The sequence below is a fragment of the Lactuca sativa genome, chromosome 4 (genome assembly GCF_002870075.4).
Source record: "Lactuca sativa cultivar Salinas chromosome 4, Lsat_Salinas_v11, whole genome shotgun sequence".
NCBI lineage: Eukaryota > Viridiplantae > Streptophyta > Magnoliopsida > Asterales > Asteraceae > Lactuca > Lactuca sativa.
Window position 1 is genome coordinate 63,337,699 of NC_056626.2, and position 22,468 is coordinate 63,360,166.

Genomic DNA, 22,468 nt, shown 5'->3' on the forward strand with positions numbered 1-22,468 from the left:
ATTGTGGTCACCACCACAATTAACCATATCCAGTCATATTCTTTGTCTCTTTATCTCTCTATATTTTAAATAATTAAAAAAATATTTATTTTTTTATATAATAAAAAAATAAGAGAGGTATAATGATGCAAAATGATGAGTATACTAACCTAATATGGTTGTGTGTAATGATGAGGTAGGGATGATATGACACCTACCATATTTATAGTTAGTGATAAGAATTTAAGAAAACCATACCATACTTACCACATCAAACTTACAACAAATTGTCACCTAAGTGTCATTTTAGTGCCACATCAAACTTACCACAAATTCATGGTTTCTTAAATAGCATACACAATTATTATTTTTTTTTTATTTTTTTAAAACAATTCAACTTTAATAGAAGACTTAAATTTCATTACTTAAAATTTTTAAAAAAACATAACATGACATAAAAACCCTAAAAACTTAGAAAACAAAAACATGAAATTAAAAAACATAAATACATAATAAAACCCCTAACAACTTAGCCATTTCATTTTCTTAGAGGGTGTTTGACAAAGCTTATATAAAATAGCTTTTATCTTTTTAACTTATAGCTTATTAACTTATAACGGTATCAAAATTGAGTTTTAAAAAAAAGTCTTTGGCTAAGCTTATCGGGTGTCAAACGCTATAAGCTTATTAACTTATAGCTTGTGTTTTGTGTCAATGTAAGTTTCGGTTAAGGGGTATATTTGTCAATTTCTTTGAATGGTGAAATAAGAAGTTTGTGATAAGTAAGAGGTAAGTAACTTATCAGAAAATGACTTATTGGAGGTTCCAAACGGCTTTTAAAAAACTTTTACTAAAACACTCTTTTTGATTTATACCGGTTTGGAACCGGTAATAAGTCAAAAAAACTCATTTTTTAAGCTTTGCCAAACACCCTCTTAAACGGTTCAATCTTACCGGAAGAAACACCCGTTTGAAGTTGAAGTTGGTAAGGGGAAGAATTGTAGGGATATTGTTTCGTGGGTATTTCAGAGGGAACTTGAAAGGCGACGTGGGGAGATATTTGATGTGCCTGTATGCTATAAGAGGTGTGAGAATCAATTGTTGGAATTATTAATTGGTTTGTGTAAAGTAATAACCATAAATGTCTTTGATCGAAGTAATAAAGTAATAACAATATTATTTTTGTGGTTCAGATTATTGATTGATTTGTGTTATAGTTTTAGATTATGTACAAATTGTTAATGGTGAAGTTGTTCTTGTAAGAATGTTAAAATGGTAACAAATTTTCGAAAAAAAATTGATACTTTTGGTTCTTGCACAAACAAGAGGCATAACATGGTAATTTCGCTTGAAATTTTTTATTTAATGCCTTTTAGGACACTGTGCTTCTTTAATTTGAAAAAAAAAATATGAAGAATAAAGATAAAAACGAGAAACATGGAATTTTTTGCGCAACTTTATTTTTAGTCCAGGGACCAAACTGATAAAATACGAAAGCGAAGGGACTAAAATGGGACAGTGACGGCACTCGAAACTTTCAAGCTAAGTTAACATGGACAATCCGATCTCCCAGAGACGATAGTCCATGTGCCCCAAAACGCCAAAATACATATCCACCCACCCACCCACCCCATGTCCCCATCCTAAAAAACTGAAGGGCATTTCAGTAAATAATTATAATATATATTAATTAACATGTCACAACAAAGTTGCAACAGGCAGCTTACGTACGTTAACAAAAAAATTGCCATGCATCAACAAAAACTACTAAAATACTCCAATTTTATCTTCAAAACTTAAATGAATGGATCAGAATTATTATCATGACTTCACAAGTCACAACTAACTTAAGAGAGACAAAGTGAGGATACGGTTAATTTTGCTTACTGTTGTCATAGACTCATAATATAATAGCGAAACAAATTTCTGAGTGGTATACAAACATTTTAATTAGTTTTTAGTAGTCTATATTTATAGTATAAAGTAAAATAATATACGTACCGATAACACATATTCCGATTTCTTTTTTCGCTAGTGTACACCAGAGTTAAAAGGACACGTGTCGAACATTGTCTATGCCTATTGTCTTTTGGTTTTATATATCTTTGAGCAAAAACTAATATTTGAAACAAACTTTGCTTAAAAAATGAGACATACTTATCAAATAATTAAAACTTATTTTAGTATATATAAAAGGGGCTACACATGTACTTTTTTCCTAATAATAAGGAACCAATACATAAGACAAAGAAAATCATGTAGAATTCTTTTGCTTATAAATAGACAATAAAGACTCGGATAAAGATCTCATTTTAGATATTTCAAATCTTGGACTTTCATTTTCAACATAGAAGTAGAAAATGAAAGAAAATGGAGAAATTGAAATTGAAATATCAGAATGTTCATTTATTAGTGCAATGACACTTACACTCAAGAGTGATGAAAATATACCCGAAAAATACATTCTTCCTCCATTGCAAAGACCAAACCCGAGGCTCATGGACCACCCTTCAACCAACCTCCCCCTCATTGATCTTTCATTGTTGAAGGATCCTTTATTTAGATCTCAAACCATCAATCAAATTCATACAGCTTGCAACAAACTCGGTTTCTTCCAGGTATTTGCTCATGTAACCGGTCCCACAGATGAATCACAATGTCCCCAGACCAAAAAAGGTGATACCGAGATTTGAATCTAACAACTCATAGATTCAAGCCTGTTCTCACCTTTTTTTCTTATTAGTGGACATTTTGATTTATGTGTTCATGTTGGATGTGGGACCGATCAGTTAAGTTATGCATCCAGTTATTAATCAAATTAATAACTGAATTGACAAAACTTGTGTGATTTGAAGGTGGTAAACCATGGGATTCCTATTTCAGTAATGCAAGACGCTCTAGACATTGCAAAAGAGTTCTTTCACTTGCCTAGCAAAGAGAAGATGCAATTTGCTTCAGCTAATGTTCGTGAGCCTGTTAGATATGGCACTAGTATGAATCATGGGACAGATAAGATGTTTTTTTGGAGAGATTTCATCAAGCATTATGCAAATCCCATCTCAGAATGGATCCAATTATGGCCTTCAAACCCTCCAACTTACAGGTAAAACTACCAATACACATTCTTCTATAACACAAAAGAATACGAGTCTATAAACTACATCCATGCTATAAAATTTGAGGTCGACTGGAACATATATTGACAATATTTATTGGTTTTGAGTGTTTTACTAACCTTAGTGACTTAATTTGTGCAGAGAAAAAATGGGAAGCTATGCAAAAGCAGTGCACATATTGCAAAAGCAATTAATGGCAATAGTTCTTGAAAACCTAGGCTTGAATGCAAACTACTTGCATGATGAGATTGAAAAAGGTTCTCAAGCCATAACTGTAAACTGCTACCCACCATGCCCAAAACCAGATCTTACACTCGGGATCCCACCACACTCGGATTATGGAACCCTAACAATCCTAAACCAAAACCAACAAGGACTCCAAATCATGGACAAAGATAGAAAATGGCACTCTGTACCATTTATACAAGGAGCATTAACAGTTCAATTAGGAGATCAAATTGAAGTGATGAGCAATGGTAGATACAAGAGTACTTTTCATCGAGCAACTGTGAACAACAAGAGGAATCGATTATCGATTGCTAGTCTTCATAGTCTGCCAATCGAGAAGAAGGTAGGGCCCGCACCACAGCTCGTTGATGAACAGTATCCCATAGCCTACAGAGAGGGAAGCTTTGGTGAATTTCTTGATCATATCTCTAAGAAATGTCTATCAGAAACTAGGTACATAGACACATTGAGAATTCTGTGAAAGATGATATGGTTTCAGAACAATATGAGCATGTATCAAGCAACTCCCCATACACCTCCTGTTATCGTGGTTACTTTAGAATATGAAATTAACGAAGATATCCAACATGTTTGTAAAAGAATAAGCATATATAATGCATATCTAGCATTCGTTTAAAATGTCCTACTAATTGGTAGCTTACTTCGTCTATAATCTATTTACATAAAGATTTTGTTTGTCCTCAGTGATATCATTCGGTGCATATATGCCTAGCAAACTTCCTGTACTATTACATTAATCAGAGTAATTTTAATCATTCCATCAGTGCATATTCTGCTTTCTAGCACGAGATCTAGTTATAATTAATTGTTTCCAAGTAATTTAATATACCTATTTAGCTAATCGCGGCGTAATCACTTTATCGCAATTCTTTTAGAAGATCTTATATTAATCAAAAAGAGGCTGATCTGGACTATGAATCAGTTTCAGTCAACCATAATACATCTGAAAGTTTAGATATCAAAATCTAGATCATAACTACCAAAATTGATTCGATTCGTTTGAAAAACTTTAGCTAAAAAACTAGAAGTCAGATTAAGATCTTACAAAAGAAGCGTTCGGAATTATAAGATATGATGATGGATAACTTACACAGAGCTACGTTATTAACGTTAATCATGCATATTCTCTGTGCTGCCTCCGGCGACTGCTTCTCACGCGCAGCCGCCTTGAGTGTCAAATCGTTATTTGGCAAGAAACACCTGTCATTAGCCATGACGATGGCTCGAATGGGTCCCGCAGTTGCATATCATATCTTCGGAAGATCGAGAAGCTTAATGGGGCCATGCCCAATCCAAAATCTAGGCGGTTTAAAAAAAATAATAATAATAAATTTACAATAAATATCAATACATAAAAGGTTAGAAAATATTTACTTTAGAAAAAAACTACCTTTTATATATATATATATATATATATATATATATATATATATATATATATATATATATATATATATATATATAAACAAAAATTAAAATAATAATAAGACGTTAACCCAATAATGCATTTTGAATTTGCTCATTTAGTTCCTTAACTTATATACATGTTTCAAAGGAATAAACTTGTTTTTATCATGTCAATTTAGAAAATTTTGAAGAAATAAAAAGGTCGGTCAACTCAATAAAAAAAAAGGCACCATTTGAGACGACAACATGCGTCGCAAATATTCAACAATGTCGTCCCTTCGTCCAACAATGCATTTTGAATTTGCTCATTTAGTTCCTTAACTTATATACATGTTTCAAGGGAATAAACTTGTTTTTATCAGGTCAATTTGGAAAATTTTGAAGAAATAAAAAGGTCGGTCAACTCAACAAAAAAAAAGGCACCATTTGAGACGACAACATGCGTCGCAAATACTCAACAATGTCGTCCCTTCGTCCTCATAGCCGATACTTCCCGACATCCCTAAATGTGTTGTTCCTAAAAATATTCTGGCAACTGGCTGGTGTTAATCCGGCCAAGTTTTCCGGAGGTACCTATTGTCGCAAAAGGTGTTGTCCCTAATAATGTCGCTACTAATACTGGTTTTTTAATAAAACTTATATATTGTGTAGAAAATGATTTGGTAAAAGAAAATAAATACTTTAATATTTTATTAAACAAGTAACAATTCTTAGATTATTTATGTTCAAGTAAAAGTTGCCCTAGATCTAAGACTTGGTATTTTAGTAGACATCTAATAATTTAATACCTATATGATTATATTTCTAAGTGATGTCTAAGAGTTAAATAAAGTGTTAATGATCTAAAAAATTAATATTTAAAAGTGTTGTAAACCAAGATATCTAGAAAATGAAAATAAAAAACTATAAAACTAAGAATTTACAAAAAAGCAAATTAATGGCTTTCCATTCTTGGTTTTTTAATTTGAAATTTCATCCTGCACATTACTACCATATATGATACTTTGGGTTATAAGATTTTTTGTTATTAATTTTTCTTATTATATTGTGTTTGGAATGGACATAGGAAATGACTTTTTTTTATAATTAATAAAATGCATAATTTAAAAAAGTTATATATACTCATTGGAATGTTATTATGTGTAACGCTTAAAAAAACTAGCTTATAAGTATAGATTTATTTGTCGAACATAACTATCTAAAAAACCTCAAAATTAGATTGTTGCTTCAAAACATAGTCTCAATGCTTACTAACTATATATTCATAATAAAAATAATAGAATATCTATAATCTTCAATAAAAACGCATGAACGCATCTATAATCTTCAATAAAAACGCATGCATATATTTTCATTTTGAGAGAGTTTCCCTCCACACGATAGAATCTAAATACAAACATATTCCATATCAGAAATGAACACGCTCAAATCTCAACACATATGTGAATATAAGTATAACATATTCACATAAAATCTAATTAATCCAAACAAAGAGCCAAACTAATTTGAGAAATGAATTCTTTTAAGACTGGAGAACTAAATAACAAAGGTTTGGTTTATATTTGCATTTTAGCATATTGACCGTATACAAACATGAAAATTATAATAAATTACAAAGATCGAATGTATTATATTGAAAATATATGTCCTAACCGAATACTCGAACTACAACATTTGGCATAGAAGAAACAAATGTTTGAACAACAAGAAACACATGTAATTAGTTTGAATCTTTAAACACCGACAAAGGGATCACACTGAAATTAAGAGAATTTTAAGACCAAAATAAAAACGTTTGATCAAACTTCTATTTTTGAGATAAAAAAATGCATAAAAATGAATGTGATCACTTTGTATCTTAACATTCTGATCATGTAATTGCATTAAAATTAGGAGCTAGATATTGCAAAACCAGTATAGAAATTTGTGAATGAGCTTCTATATTGAAAAAAAAAATGTTCCAAATTTACATCAGAGAAAACAAATGTTCGGTATATACGAATCAAATGTAATAAAAAAAATAAACATGAACATTTCGTTTATAAGAAAATAAACATATTTAATTAGTAATTAAAACCAAATAGATGTGGAAAATGTAACATTTGAAGATTTTAGTTGAACAAATACACTTATCTTCTTTTCTTCTTCGAATCTCTCTTGCGCGATCGAGGCTTCTAACTTCCATCGTCCTCTTAATCTCTTCATGATATGGCCTTACATATGCATGCAGTTGACACACACACACACAATGATGTGGGCTAGTTTTATACTTGTACTTATACTCTTACGTTAAAGAATTACTTTATTGTAATAAATGAACGATAAAAGTAGAAACGAAAACTAATAAAATAACAATAACACAATGATGTGGCCTGTGGGCTAGTTTTGTTTTATGTGAAGTATGCAGTGTTTTATTATTTAGGTAGCTTTTTATTATAGTAATATTGTAGATTATAGAAATATAAAAAAAATGTATTTAACAATACAGGTAGCTAGTACATACTAGTAATTTGTAGTTCAAATACCCACGGTATACACACGCAATATATATATATATATATATATATATATATATATATATATATATATATATATATATATATATATATATATATATATATATATATATATATATATATATATATATATATACACACACACACACGGAAAGAGAGCGAGAGAGAGGTAAGTTAAATTGTGAAAATTAAAAATATTGAGAATAAGGAATCATTTTCAGTTGATCATTTATTTTTGCCGCAAAACGTTCTGACATACCGAACAAATGTAGAATAAGTAATATTCATATATGAATATAAATATAAATGTATTCATATAGTAATACACCACTTCCCTCCGTCACCAACCACCACCACCACCACCACCGCCACCAAGCACCACCTCCACAACCAACTACCATCAACAACTGTCACCTCCGCCACCACCCATTACCGCCATATTCATATATGAATAATCATTTTCGTTATATATATATATATATATATATATATATATATATATATATATATATATATATATATATATATATATATATATATATATATATATATATATATATATATATATATATATATATGATCTGTTCCATCGGCTTGGTACGCTGAAGCTTTTAAGCGGCAGATTCGAAATGAGTGAAAATTAGGATCGATGTGGCTGATCAAATCAATTGGACCATGAACCAATGAAAAGAACATGTCAACTCCAAAAAGGCTTACTTTTTTATGAATCGAATTGAACCAACCAATGGTAGGCCTAAAACCTACACAAAGAACATGTTTAACATAAAATTGAAAATAAAAAAAAAAGTCTTAAATAATTCTACAATTACATAAACTTGTTAATATCAATAAATGAACTCTATATAAAATGTATAATTTTAAAACATTGTTTTATACTTTGAAATAAAATAAATGACAATTATACCTCTTTATGTAGAATTAATTACAATAAATAAATTATATTCACTTTAAAAATTATCCACTCGGTTCAAAAATAAGCACCACCTTACTATTGTTATTGATGGGATATGGTCCACTGGCGTGACCCAGACTGCTCTAGCGCGCCAGCCTGGCCTGGCGCGCTCCTGCCAGCCCTGCCCGACGCTCCCTTGTCAGCCTTGCTGGGGACTCCCTCGCCAGCCCTGCTGGGGACTCTCCTGTCGGCTCGGCCAGGCGCTCCCTCGCCTGGCACTCCCTTGCCATCCTCTTCTGGTGCGCGCCGCCAGCCCTGCCTGGGGCGCACCCGCCAGCTCCACCCGGCGCCTCCGGGCGGCCTTGCCCAACTCCTTTCTAGTTGGGCCTGAATTAGGTTGGCCCAAGGCCTGACCTAATTGTCCCCTATATAATGAATAGTACCTCCTCCATGGAGAAGGACCCTTTCCCTAGACTCTCCCCCAAGTGGTCCAGCCACCACTAGATCTTCCCCATGGCTCAGCCGCCACTACACCCCGGCCGGGTGGCTCAGCCGCCACCCGCCGCCGTCAGCCACCAGCACCAAGATAGTTCTCTCCATCTATGGAGGACCATCTTAGATCTTCTAGCTGATCTAACTTGACCGTCGGAGTCCGCTCCCGGGGCACAATCCCTGGGACGGCTCTAACACGTCTCTTTGATGGTGACTTGCAGATCTCCGTCGCAGCAGAAGACCGGAAGACTCGCCGGAGGCTGATGTTCCATCATTTGGCGCCATCCCGGACCCGAGCAAGTGGCAAAAGCCTCAGTTGGTTTCAAGCTTGTTCTTCCTCAGATCTGATGTGTTTCCATCTCAGGTTTCCTCAGATCTGTTAATTTCTAGTATCATTTGTTTAGATCTGTTTATATTTTGCAAAGATCTGTTCAAATTTACTTCACCATCTTTTAGATCTATAGATCCATCACGTTTTTTACTTTAGATCTATGGATCTATATGATTTCCTTCACTCAAACACTCCCCACGTTTGCAAAAATCTTCTTAGAATCGTCTTTTGGTTCATATTTTGGGGGTTTCTTGAGTAGGATGAAGAGAAAAGAAAAATTTATGAGTTTTTCGTTCAGATCTTTAGATCTGCCTTGTTTTTGCTTAGATGTCAAAATATGCTTTGTTTTAGTTCATATGAGCAACTCTCAAGTCTTAAAAGACTTTATCAGATCTCATTTTCGTCTATCTTTGTTATGTTCTTCAGCAAGTAGGGAATAAAGAATCTCTTATGAGTTCTTAACCCAATTTCGTTTTTAGTTCAGACCTGTAGATCTAGACGATTTTATTCACTCAAATATTCCCCAGGTTTGCAATAATCTTTTTAGATTCGTTTTTGCTAATATTTTGGGGGTTTGTTGAGGAAGCTCAAAAGAAAAATAGAAGTTTCATGAGTTCTTTCATATTTGCTTCACAATCTTTCAGATCTGTTGAGTTTTTAACTTATCTGAACATTTATGATGTTTGAAAGACATTTTAGATCTATCAACATTTTTGGTTCAGATCTTCAGATCTGTAAGTTTTTGTTCACTTAATCACCTCTCAAGCTTAGAAAAACCAGCTCAAACTCGTTTTTACTTAAATTTTCGGGGATAAAGGAGGTTTTTATAAACTTTCCTCCATTTTGTTCATATTCTGGTGTTTTATGAAAGCAATTTGAGAGTTGAAGAAGTTTTTGGTAAATATTTTCTTTATTTTTCAGTTTATTTTATAAAGAAATCACCTTCAGTCTGTGATTTTCTTTGCAAGACTTCTTTGAAGTTGCTTACTTAGTGTTTTCTTCAAAAATTTAGAGAAAGAAAACGATAAATTTTTCCAGATCTGTTCCTTGTTCATATCTTCATAGCTTGTTAAGCAAGCTGAAAAGAAAATGAAGTTTCATGAACAACAATCAACATCAGATCCGTTTTCTATGGGGTTTTCTCAACAATTTTAGAAGAAAGGAAGTTTTTATGAGTTTTACTCCATCTTTGTTCAAATTTTCAAAAAAACCTTCCTAGGTTATGTATTTTCGTGCATATTTTTACTGTTGTAATAGTTATTTGTATACATAGCTTTGTGGCTTGTATATTCCTCAGAACTCTTTTAGTTGAGTTTGGTTCATTACAGTCCATCTGTTGTGTGGTATATTTCACAAACTCTTCAAAAAAAAGAGAAAGAGAAGATATTACCAAGAACATCCTTTTTGCTGAGTATTTTTGTATGTTTTTCATACATGTTTTATTTATTTTTAACTCATGTCAAAATTACCCTACGTCCTAGTTACGTTACAACAAATGTTTAAGAAAAAGAAAAGAGACAGAAAGTGACTTGTACAAGAATAAAAGCAACAATAGCAACAGAGGAAACCTTTTACAGCATACAAAATGAGCTGTCTTATAATCAACAAAAAAGAAAAAAAAAAAGAGGTATGGGTGTATACAGTGCACCACGAACCAAAACCAAAGGACAAAAGCACTTGCAGGTGGGACCTGCCTACACAAAGTCAAATACAGCCGACCTCACCTGGATCTCCTTCTCCAAAACCCGCTCATCGACCGATGGTAAACAAACCAAAGCAACAGATTGAATGCAGACCATCTTCAACACCGGTCACCGGTGAAATGTGCTCCAATCAACCAGCAATGATATCCGATAACCACCTTCTCCAGTTGACCCTCCACCAGACGATATAGCAAATTAGAGAAATCGATAATGAGTAGTCGCATCGGAATCGCAACATCGCCGGACCACCCGATGACCAACAAAAACAACTCGTCAACGCCATGGCCGGTCGCAATAATGGCTACCTCCTCTCACCGGAAGAGCACTCCATTTGCCATCACCGGTCATTTTTAGAACCATCAATCATCGTCGTCATCAGGGAGGAGAAAGGTCGTCGGTACCATCTCCAATTGCAAGACAGTAGCGCCATCAGACCACCACTGGGATCGGGGCCGCCAGTCGACTACCTCCGCTCCGATCTCCCTCACTCAGTGTCACCGACTAAATAGAGCTTCGTATCTCCCCCGCAGATCACGAACTCCGACATCAGGACCATTCGTTACCCACCTTCTTCCAGATACGACTTTTCACTTTCGAGTTCATCAAGAAGCATAAAACGGCCTACCCTCTCATTTTGTTTCGCATAAACGACAGAAAGAAATTAGGGCACTACCCATGTTTCTCAAATGGCTTCAAGACCTTCATATTGGGCTAATCATTTTCTAAGAGGGCCCACAACTCAATCTTGGGCTGTTATTATTGGATTGGGGCTGACTAATTAATAAATGGATTGAAACTTTATGTTGGGCTAAGCAATCTTGCTGGTTTTCTCTCTCAAATTAGTTTTTCGATGGTCTAGCCCAACAATTAAAATGAATATTTTTTGCAAGATAAATTTTAGTGATCAGCCTAGTACCCGCTTGTTGAGATCCCACCCAACAAAATCCGACATAAGAAGATACGTTTCATCCTAGATCACTCACCATTTTCAAAGAAAAAAAAATCAAAGCTCGTGCGCTCCAATCTAGTCAAGCTAAATTTGATTCTATAAGATGTGGTCCGACCATCTCAATGTTTTCAAGAAAATAAAGGGGGAGGGAGAAGAGTAGTACGCTACTACTACTCGTGACGGCAATTACGGTGTCTGGCTATCAGAAAGTTGCGTTGACCAGTGCCATGCAGTCTCGCTGCTCAGCTCTCATCAGTCGTGTTGGCCAACATCTCGCAGTTGCGTTGCCCGACCCTCAACAGTCATGTGATCCAGCTCACTAGTCGTAAATCTTGGTCATCAACATTTACGTTGCCTGACTCTCAGCAGTCGTGCCAGCCGTGCACCCCAATTTTTGTTAGTACTGGGGTCGCTTGGCTCTTACCAGCAGCTATGCATCTCAGCTTTCAGCGACTATACATCCGCCTTTCCCTTTCTTCGCCTCCTCTAAGAAGGGGGGGGGGGGGAAGTAGTGTTGGTATGACACTATGTAGAGTGATTTTTATTACCAAGGGGAAGAGTTAGAGTACATAAAAAGATGACACCATGAATGATGATGTATCCCCGAGGTGATGTTGGTATTCCGGATGGAGAGAGTAGCCGCGTGGTCCAACTCCCGGTAGTATTGTTGCCCAACTCTTAATAGTCGCATTACTCACCTATCGCTAGCAGCTCGCTGCACGGGCCTTAGCGGCCCTGCTGACCAGTTCTTGACGGCGGTCTCGCTACGCACCGTTTGAGGGTAGCTACACCATCCAACTCTAAGTAGCACCCCCGCATAGCCCTCGGCAAACAGTCAAGGCAGCGAGGCATCAGTTATTAGCACGACTAGCGATGTAGCAAAGCACCAGGTACCGTTCCGCTTTAACCCAGACTTATCACACGAGCTAGACACATAGATTGTAGGGTGCTACGCCCAGTCATGCGAGGTTCAGTACCCTCGCCTCGAGTCGCCTGACTTCTCAGCCCGACTCCATCATAGTGGCAAGCTCCGCATGCGAGGTTCAGCACCCTCGCCTCGAGTTGCCTGGCTCCCCAGCCCGACTCCATTATAGCGGCAAGCTCCGCATGCGAGGTTCAGTACCCTCGTCTCGAGTCGCCTGGCTTCTCATCCCGACTCCATTATAGTGGCACGCTCCGCATGCGAGGTTCAGTACCCTCGCCTTGAGTCGCCTGGCTTCTCAGCCCGACTCCATTATAGCGGCATGCTCCGCATGCGAGGTTCAGTACCCCCGCTTCGAGTCGCCTGACTTCTCAGCCCAACTCCATTATAGCGGCAAGCTCCACATGCGAGGTTCAGTACCTTCGCCTTGAGTCGCCTGGCTTCTCATCCCGACTCCATTATAGTGGCAAGCTCCGTATGCGAGGTTCAGTACCCTCGCCTTGAGTCTCCTGGCTTCTCAGTCCGACTCCAGTAGCAACATGCCCCGACCATTCCACGCGATGCTCTTCCGCGTGATTTATCTACGATCGCTGCCAGCCAAGCCCAATCCATTCCACGTAACACGGTCTCGCGTGATCCATCTACGATCGTTAGCAGCCAAATCTGATCTGTTATACACGATGCTTTCCCGCAAGACATCTCCATTCATCACGGTTCTCTTGTGCTGCGGACGATCGATGAAGTGGTATCCACATTACAACATGCTATAGTGAGGATACTCTCCAGCAAGAATGTCATCTCGACAGCGGCCCCGCTACCTACTACCCCACAACATCTCTGTTTCCTGGCTCTCGGAAATGGTCTCGCTGTGCAACCCTACCTGTAGCCTCGCCGCGTACCCCACAACATCTCTGTTTCCTAGCTCCCGGAAACAGTCCTGCTGTACAACCCTACATGTAGCCTCGCCGCGTACCCCACATCATCTCTGTTTCCTGGCTCCCAGAAATGGTCTTGCTGTGCAACCCTACCTATAGCCTCGCCGCGTACCCCACTACATCTCTATTTCCTGGCCCTTGGAAACGGTCTTGCTATGCAACCCATACCTCTGGCCTCACCGCTTATCCCTTAGCACCTCTGCTGCCTGGCTCTCGACAACAGTCTCACTGCATGTTTCCTACCTATAGCCTCATTGCCTACCCCTCAACAATTCTATTGTCTGGCTATCAACAATAGTCTTACTATTTGACCCTCGCTAAGCAACCTAGTCGCCAAGCTCTCGGAATCTATTCCTTGCCTCCCCTAAGAAAGGGGGGGAGGGGAATAGGGTTGGTACGCCGCAATGCAGACTATGTAGATGGTTACTGGTGGCATCCCATCTCACATGGCTACCACAACAATCACGTCGGATAATAGTCTCAGGGACTGAATGGCAAGCTTACGCTTCTTAGTTACCCCGGTCCGACATTCCACCGACATCAGTGTCGTGTAACACTCTTTAGCGGCCTCGGTCCGCATGATCGCAACAACAGTTACGTTGCATCTCACCGACTGGCTCGCACTCCTCTCAATGAAGGAGTATCAAGTCAACTCAAACAGCGTTTGGCTCATCGCATAACCCCACGGCTTTCGTGGGCGAGGTTTGGTCATTTCTCTTTATTATTTAAATGCCTTGGTGCTTTAACTAGTCCGATCCGATTGTCAGCAACCCAATCGCATCAGACCAGGGGGACTTGACGACGCACAATATATGACTAAGTCCAGTCCGATGTCATTGGTCGCATACCAATAACACTAGACTGGGGGAGGGGGACTTGATGATATATGGTCCATTAGCATGGCCCAGACTGTTCTAGCGTGCCAGCCTAGCCTGGCGCGCTCCCGCTAGCCTTGCCTGGCGTTCTCCTGCTAACCTTGTCGGAGACTCCCTTGCCAGCCTCGCTGGGGACTCTCTTGTTGGTTTATACGGCTTAGTCCAGTCCGATGTCATTGGCTGCGTACCAATACCATTAAACTGGGGGACTTGATGGGATATGGTCCACTGGCGTGGCCCAGACTGCTCTAGCGCGCCAGCCTGGCCTGGCGCACTCCTGTCAGCCCTGCCTGGCGCTCCCTTGCCAGCCTTGTTGGGGACTCCCTCGCCAGCCCTGATGGGGACTCTCCTGCCGGCTTGGCCAGGCACTCCCTCACCTGGCACTCCCTTTCCATCCTCTCCTGGTGCGCGCCGCCATCCCTGCCTGGGGCGCGCCCGCCAACGCCACCCGGCGCCTCCGGGCGGCCTTGCCCAACTCCTTGCTAGTTGGGCCTGAATTAGGTTGGCCCAAGGCCTGACCTAATTGTCCCCTATATAATGAATAGTACCTCCTCCATGGAGGAGGACCCTTTCCCTAGACTCTCCCCCAAGTGGTCCAGCCACCACTAGATCTTCCCCATGGCTCAGCCGCCACTACACCCCGGCCGGGTGGCTCAGCCGCCACCCGCCGCCATCAGCCACCAGCACCAAGATGGTTCTCTCCATCTATAGAGGACCATCTCAGATCTTCTAGCTGATCTAACTTGACCGTCGGAGTCCGCTCCTGGGGCACAGTCCCTGGGACGGCTCTAACGCGTCTCTCTGATGGTGACTTGCAGATCTCCGCCGCAGCAGAAGACCGGAAGATTCGCCGGAGGCTGATGTTCCATTAGTTATCAATAAGATGGTGTTTGGATAGGAAAAAAGAGGGTGCTTATTGCTTATTCCCACCATACTAAGCTAAGTTTAAGTGTTTTAATAGAAATTCTTAAAAATCAGCTTATTGTGGTAAGGATAAGCTAAATAAGTTGATTTTAATAAGCTTCTCCCCCTTCTTATTGCGTATTGTTTATTCCCACCACAAATAAGCTAATAAGCAGTAAACTAATAAGGTATAATCTAATTTATCCAAACACCCCTAAATGTAGTTACTTTATTAATCCATAATAAAAACCTAATTTTCTTTTCTTACCTATAATATCAATATAATAGTGTGTGTTTCACAACTTGTAAAATGCTTATGTGTAAATATGTATTATATATTGAAATTATGAGTAAAGAAATTTTAATTAAGCTCTATTATTAGTAAACAATTTTTTTATAAGTAATAAATATTAGTATATTGTTGTTATGACTAAAAATAAAGACTAAAATGCAAATTTGGTCCTTGTGGTTATCAAAAAAATGTGGATAAAGTCCAAAAAGATTTCAACTTGCACCATTAGTCCAAAATCAAATCTTTTTTGTGGATAAGGTCCCTGTTAAACATGAAAAGGCTGTTTTACCCTTTTTACTTCTTTTTTGCTTTTATTTCTATTTATTTAAATAATAAAAAATATTTTAATTAAGTAGAAATAAAAATTACCCCCCCTCTCTCTCTCTCTCTCCCGTATACAATGCCATGAGCAAACTCCAAACCATGAAGAAAAGAAAAAGAAAAAAGAACAGATTCTAACTCCAAACATAATTACTAAATCAATATTGAACTCAAAAATCCAAACCAAATGTAATCCTAATCGAAGCTGGAAAAAATCAAAATCTTCGAGGAAAAAATCGAAGATGAATTCTGGATATTGACAAAGATGGAGATTGAGGATGAACATCAACACAAAATGAAGCTGGAATAAATCTGGGTCGCTTTCGTATTCTCTGACCACCGATACCGAATCCGTTTTTTCTGTTCATCTTCTTCAACATACACACACACAATGATAAACACAGACACTTGCAAATCGAAATTGTGAAATAGTGCTTTGAACTAAACTCAAAAAACCCAACCTTGAACCTGTGAAGTTGTTACACCCTTTAATCCAACCGGCTAATAAAAGATCAAATAAATAACAGAAAACTTAAAAGAATTAATCCTAACTTTGAACTAAATCTAATTTTTGATTGTATGTTCATCAAAGCTTTCAAGACCCCAAAACCCAGAAAACACAAAACCTAGAAAAATCAAAATCGAAGTTGTCAAGCACCTCCAAATCATTGATATAGGTGAGAAAGAAGACAAAAAGTCTTTTGATTCAGGTGCGTACCAGCCAGAGGCCAAGTCAAAATTGTGACATCCCCAAAATCACGGCCAGAAAAGACCGATTTTGTTTATGCTTTATAAAAATCAGAGTACTTCATTTTATAAAAAGGTTGCGGAATTTGTTCCCAGAAAAACATGGTAAATACGTTATTAAAACATTTTCGAAGAAACGTATTTATTTTATTTTAAAATGTTTGGGATGTCATCGTTAATACCGAAACATAAGCATAAACAGACTTACAATGATTTACACTAGCGATCTACATCTCTTTTAAATCTCTCAGTGTAATGTCACTTCACTTCGTCACCTGTGATATACATAAACTGAGTGGGTCAGGTTGGGAAACCTGGTGAGTACATAGGGTTTTCAACCCACAATAATATAATTATTATGTTCAATCAAACAATCAACCCAATTACCCATCCCCATTATCTTCTTTACTCTTTAAGGATTTAACCTAAGAGTCATCTATCCTGCATTCGTTTATTCCGAAGTCCCTTACTTCCAGGGTTATGGGACTGGCACTAAATCCATAGCTGCCAATGTTCGTTCATAAAGCACTAATTCCATAACTGCTATAGTCTATTCATCGGGTACTAAATCCATAGCTACCAGTCTTTATCTAATAGGTACTAAGTCCATAGCTACCAATGTTCAACAGGTACTAAGTCCATAGCTACCAATTCCTACAGGTACTAAATCCATAGCTACCAACGTCTAAAAGGTACTAAGTCCATAGCTACCGGTGTTTGTCCCATAGGCAGTAGCTGCCAATGTATACTCACGTTATCTTCTATCTCTCATCATTCATCTACCCATCTCATACCCAACATTTTCGTATATATAAAATACGTATACAGTTTAAGTCCTTTAAAACATGTATAAAACGTTCAACCAGCATAGACAGCAAGTATTCAGATAATGTGCACACATAGCACGTAGTTTATATAAAATACTTCATATCTATATGTAAGATGAAAGTAACTATGCACTCACTTGAGAAGGTGGTAACTCGGTTCTCGGACAGCGCTTCGTTTACTTTAAAATAATTTCCTTCGACGAAACCTAGTATTATTACCACTAGATTTTAGTCTAATATTTACCGTGACTAATTATTAGTCTTATTATTATTATTATATAAGCGTTTAAACAATACTTTCCAACCACTATGTACAGACAGGGGCCAGACATAAAACACCGGAGGGCAGGACCATTTTGGCATATAGCACTTCTGAAATCCAACAACCCTATGCGGCCCTTTAAACCAGATTCCCCGTACCGCGAGTAGTTAAAAAGATATTATAACGACACTTATATAAGTCATAATAATAGCTCAAATATTTATTATAAATTTATAATAACAATACTAATTTTAAATATAAACTATATTTAAAATAGGGTAAGCATAACTTACTTACAAGGGGATTTTAGCTAGGAGTCGGGCTCTGTAGGGGCAGAACTTCGTCGCTGAATCTTTCTAAGAAAGATTCGTGCAGCGCTTCAGCGCTCACCTTACTATACTAAAACTACAGAAAGAGAAGTCGAATCACGAGGGACCGAAATGCTCGGGGGATAAGGAGAGAAAGACTCTTGAATCAAGAGAATGGTGCAAGAAATATGAGAGCCCAAGCCTCTTATTTATAGTAATTGAATTTACAAAAACTACCCCCCATAATTACTTAATGACCTTATAGTTATATAAACAACTAAACACCCCTTTATAATACTATTTTAAATAGATTTAAAGATATTTGTACTAAACTAATGTCGAAAGAACTCAACATTAGTCTTATAATGACCGCATCGTCGATACCTTTCTAATGATATATACATATGTATATATAAGTGTACGTATATATGATTTATACTTTATTTTAATACGTAAATATGCTATTATAATTTGTAACTCGTTCATACGAACTCTGTTTTTGACGTTCTTTATATCCATGCGTAGGTGGAGACGCACTCTAAAACTTTCGTTTAGACTCCTTCGGCTAATTTTGAATTTATTTTTAAAGTTATATTTTTAACAGGCCGGGACAGGATTGGTCCGTTATAATCTCATAACTTCTTCATCCGATGTCCATTTTCGTCTGTCTTTTTATTGTTACGCTACTAATAATGAGATCTTCAATTCTCGTTTAGGTTGTGTTGGCTAAAAATCGCTCGATCTAATATTCGAATTTCGGACTGTACACTGCTAATCCGAAACTTCGAAAAATCGTAACTTCTTCATACGAAGTCAGATTTGGGCGTTCTTTTTATCGAATTTCTTAGTTTAACATATTCTACGACTTTTGTTTAGAGCACTAAATCTAAATCTCGCTCTATCATAAATTTACTATTTACGCTTCCCGGCGCCGTGCCGGTTCCGACGCGAAACTTCGACGGGTCATAACTTCTTCGTTATAACTCGGATTTCGGCGTTCTTTATATGTACGGAAACCCTGTGACATCTTCTACAACTTGGTTAAGATTATTTATTCTAAATAATCTTTTTGTCGAAAAGTCGTTTTCGACCCCTATTGCCTCTAAATTGACTAGCCCGGATCTGCGGGTGTTACAATTTAAAGTGGGTTAGATCTGATCCCACATCGTCTGGGAAGGAGAACTAAGCATTCCTTAAAAGGGGTGTGGATACCTTCCCTATCACAACGCGTTTTAAAGCCGTGAGGGCAGCAGATCCCATAAGAACTCTGCAGTTAAGCGTGCTCGGGCGGGAGTAGTACCAGGATGGGTGACCCCCTGGGAAGTCCTCGTGCCGAGTGGCCCAAAGCGGACAATATTGTGATACGTGCCAGAGGGGGATGTTACAAATGGTATCAGAGCTAGGGCACGGGTCCATGTGTTCGACGGGGACGTCGAGCCTTATAATGGGGGGTGAAAGTGGGTTAGATCTGATCCCACATCGTCTGGGAAGGAGAACTAAGCATTCCTTAAAAGGGGTGTGGATACCTTCCCTATCACAACGCGTTTTAAAGCCGTGAGGGCAGTAGATCCCATAAGAACTCTGCAGTTAAGCGTGCTCGGGCGGGAGTAGTACCAGGATGGGTGACCCCCTGGGAAGTCCTCGTGCCGAGTGGCCCAAAGCGGACAATATTATGATACGTGCCAGAGGGGGATGTTACAAAAATTGTTTCAAAAAACCGTTCTTTGATTGTTTAATCAATGGGCTTCTCTGGATCAATTTTGAAATCAAAGGGTTTCCCTGAGTTGATAAACGTGATGAAGAACCTTGGTGCAGGAAACCCCATCTTGATTTGGAAGAGAAATGTGTTGTTGACATAGTCAAAGTAAGTGATTGTTGTGTTTTGATCATCGAGCACCAGTAGGTGACTTCTCTTTCTCTTCTCTGTCTCTGGAATCTCTTTATAGGATGTATTTAAAGCATTTTTTTCTTGGGTTAAATGGGTTTTAAGATTTGGGTTTGTAAACCTACTTGAAAAAGAAGAAGAAGAAGAAGTAATAGGGTTTCTATGACTTTGATTCTGGGTTTTGTTCATAAGGGGCCGTTTGGAGAAGACGAGTTGTATGTGTGTGAGTATGAGAGAGAGAGAGAAGAGAAGAGAGAAGAGAAAGAAAGGGTGGGGTTAGTTTTTATTTCTAATTAATTAAAAAAAATTAGTATTTATTACAAAGAAACTAAAGCAAAAAAGAAATAAAAAGGGTAAAACAGTCTTTTCATTTTTATCAGGGACCTTATCCACAAAAAAGATTTGATTTTGGACTGTTGGTGCAAGTTGAAATATTTTTGGACTGTATCCATATTTTTTAGATAACTACAGGGACCAAATTTACAGTTTAGTCAAAAATAAAATATATTTGTATTATTCTTGGTGAAAAATGAATATTAATATGTTATTAATATTCATATAAGACCTTCTGATATACCGGCCACGAGTCGGTTCGTGGTCTACGTGGCCACAATAGTGGTCCGTGCACACCATCCCAACTTATCGTGGTCGGTCGTGGTCGTTGAGGCTTGTGCTCGAGAGGACGATGGAGAAGGACGAATGGGAGAAGAGGAGAAGAAGAAGTCGTTGAACGGCTACATTTTTTAAACAGTTTTTTTTAAACATCTTTTTTATCTATAAATACCACATTTTTACACTCATTTTTTACATCATTCTTTTCTTTCTCTATACACAATACACACACAACAAGTTTATATCAATCAAAAATTGATCCAGACCAAAACACCCCCCCCCCCCCCCCCCAAAAAAAAAAAAATTAGAAATCGCAAACCCAATAACGCTTTTGCGTTAGACACAACCCTCGTCAATTCTCGACCATGGAATCACCCCAAGGTGGTTTTGTCACTTTGCTTCAAACCGGTTTCCCTATCCAACAAATAACATTTTTCCAACAACAATATCAATATTTCTCGGCCTTCCAACAATATCAAGTTTTCCAACAATTCCAACTACTCCAACAACAACAATTCCAGCCACAACCATCACAACCCCCTCATTCATCGGATTTTGTTTTGGAAACTCAACCTTCACCACCTCAACCTAAAATGCAAAAAGGAAAAAAAAAATCTGGCCCGGCCCAACATTACCCAAGAAAGGGTCCTATGGACAAAAGACGAAGATCCGAGGCATGGATTTCGGTTTCCCAAGACCCGATCAAAGGTGATAGTCAAACATTCGGTTGTTTTAGGGAGAAAGTTCGTGCAGTGTATTATGAGTTAACAGTAAGTGAAAGTCGAAATCTCGATCAAATTAGCTCCAAGCGGCGCGATATTCAACTCAAATGCACCGAATTTGGAGGAATTTACAACAACCTCTTAAACATACAAAAAAGAGGGTCAAATGATTTTAACGTCTTCAAGGCGGCTTTGTACCAATTTGAAAAAATAATGCCAACCCGCAAAGCTTTTCCGTATGTGAAACCTTGGCTAAAGTTGAAAGATGCTCCAAAATGGAAAGAGAAAACGAAAGGAAGTTCACAATCTTCCAGTTCAAAGCATTCAAGAAACCCAATGTAACGTCTCAACAATCGGACGGGCGAACACATTTCGACATCAACGATGGTCCGCTCGATCTTGAAGACGAGCAACCTCTTCGCCAGCCCGTTGGGAGAAATAAAGCAAAAAAGCAGTTTCAACGGCTTCGGGATCTAGTGTTATGGATCAATTTGGAGAGAAATTTGATTGTTATGTCCACGTTCAAGAAACGAAGGCGGAGATGTTGAATCGGATAGAACAAAAAATGATAGAACACAATCGGTGATTCAAACAAAAACCGATATGAAAATCTTGAAAATGAAAGCGGACGACCTCGAAGGCGAAGATTTGGAGCTATTTCTCGCGATGAAGGAGTTTGTTCGAGTCCGATGCAGGAATAGGGGATAGTTTTTTTTAGTTAAGCTTGGTAATTTTAGGTTTTTTATTTTTAATGTTATTTTTATTTTTTTATTTAAATTAATGTAATTTTATTTTTAATGTTATTTTTATTTTTTATTTTAGTTAATGTAATTTGGTATTTTAAATTAATGAAAACTAGTATTTTTTTAAAAAAATTTATATGATTTTATATAATTTTGATTTAAATTTAATTAAAAAAATGAGAAGAGTAGTGTGTTTAGTGGTAAGTATCTCATGGTTAGTGGTGGAGTGTGGTAATGATGTGACACCCACCACTATAATGGTTAATGATGAGTATAACGGATGACCTAAGTAGAGAACAATAAATACGCTTATATTATTAATAAGAAAAAAAATATTTTATTATTATTGTCTCATGGTCGTACCAAATATTGTAGACTATCCACAATTCCACGTTAATGGAAATAACAAACCTAATTATTTATTAATAATAACTACTTTTTTATAAACTTAGCAGTGAT

At 37.6% G+C, this 22,468-nt stretch overlaps 2 protein-coding genes across 2 annotated transcripts; both read left to right on the forward strand.

Moving 5' to 3' along the window:
- The first annotated feature begins 2,339 nt into the window (after window positions 1–2,339).
- On the forward strand, window positions 2,340–3,086 carry LOC111885676 (flavanone 3-dioxygenase 3). The gene is made up of 2 exons (XM_042901013.2): window positions 2,340–2,597; window positions 2,835–3,086. The coding sequence occupies exons 1-2, from the start codon at window positions 2,340–2,342 to the stop codon at window positions 3,084–3,086; spliced, it is 510 nt and encodes a 169-aa protein (XP_042756947.2).
- An 88-nt stretch (window positions 3,087–3,174) lies between these two features.
- Window positions 3,175–3,862, forward strand: LOC128133196 (2-oxoglutarate-dependent dioxygenase 21, chloroplastic-like). Its single transcript, XM_052770292.1, has one exon. The coding sequence runs from the start codon at window positions 3,244–3,246 to the stop codon at window positions 3,802–3,804; it is 561 nt and encodes a 186-aa protein (XP_052626252.1). The 5' UTR covers window positions 3,175–3,243; the 3' UTR covers window positions 3,805–3,862.
- Window positions 3,863–22,468: the final 18,606 nt, after the last annotated feature.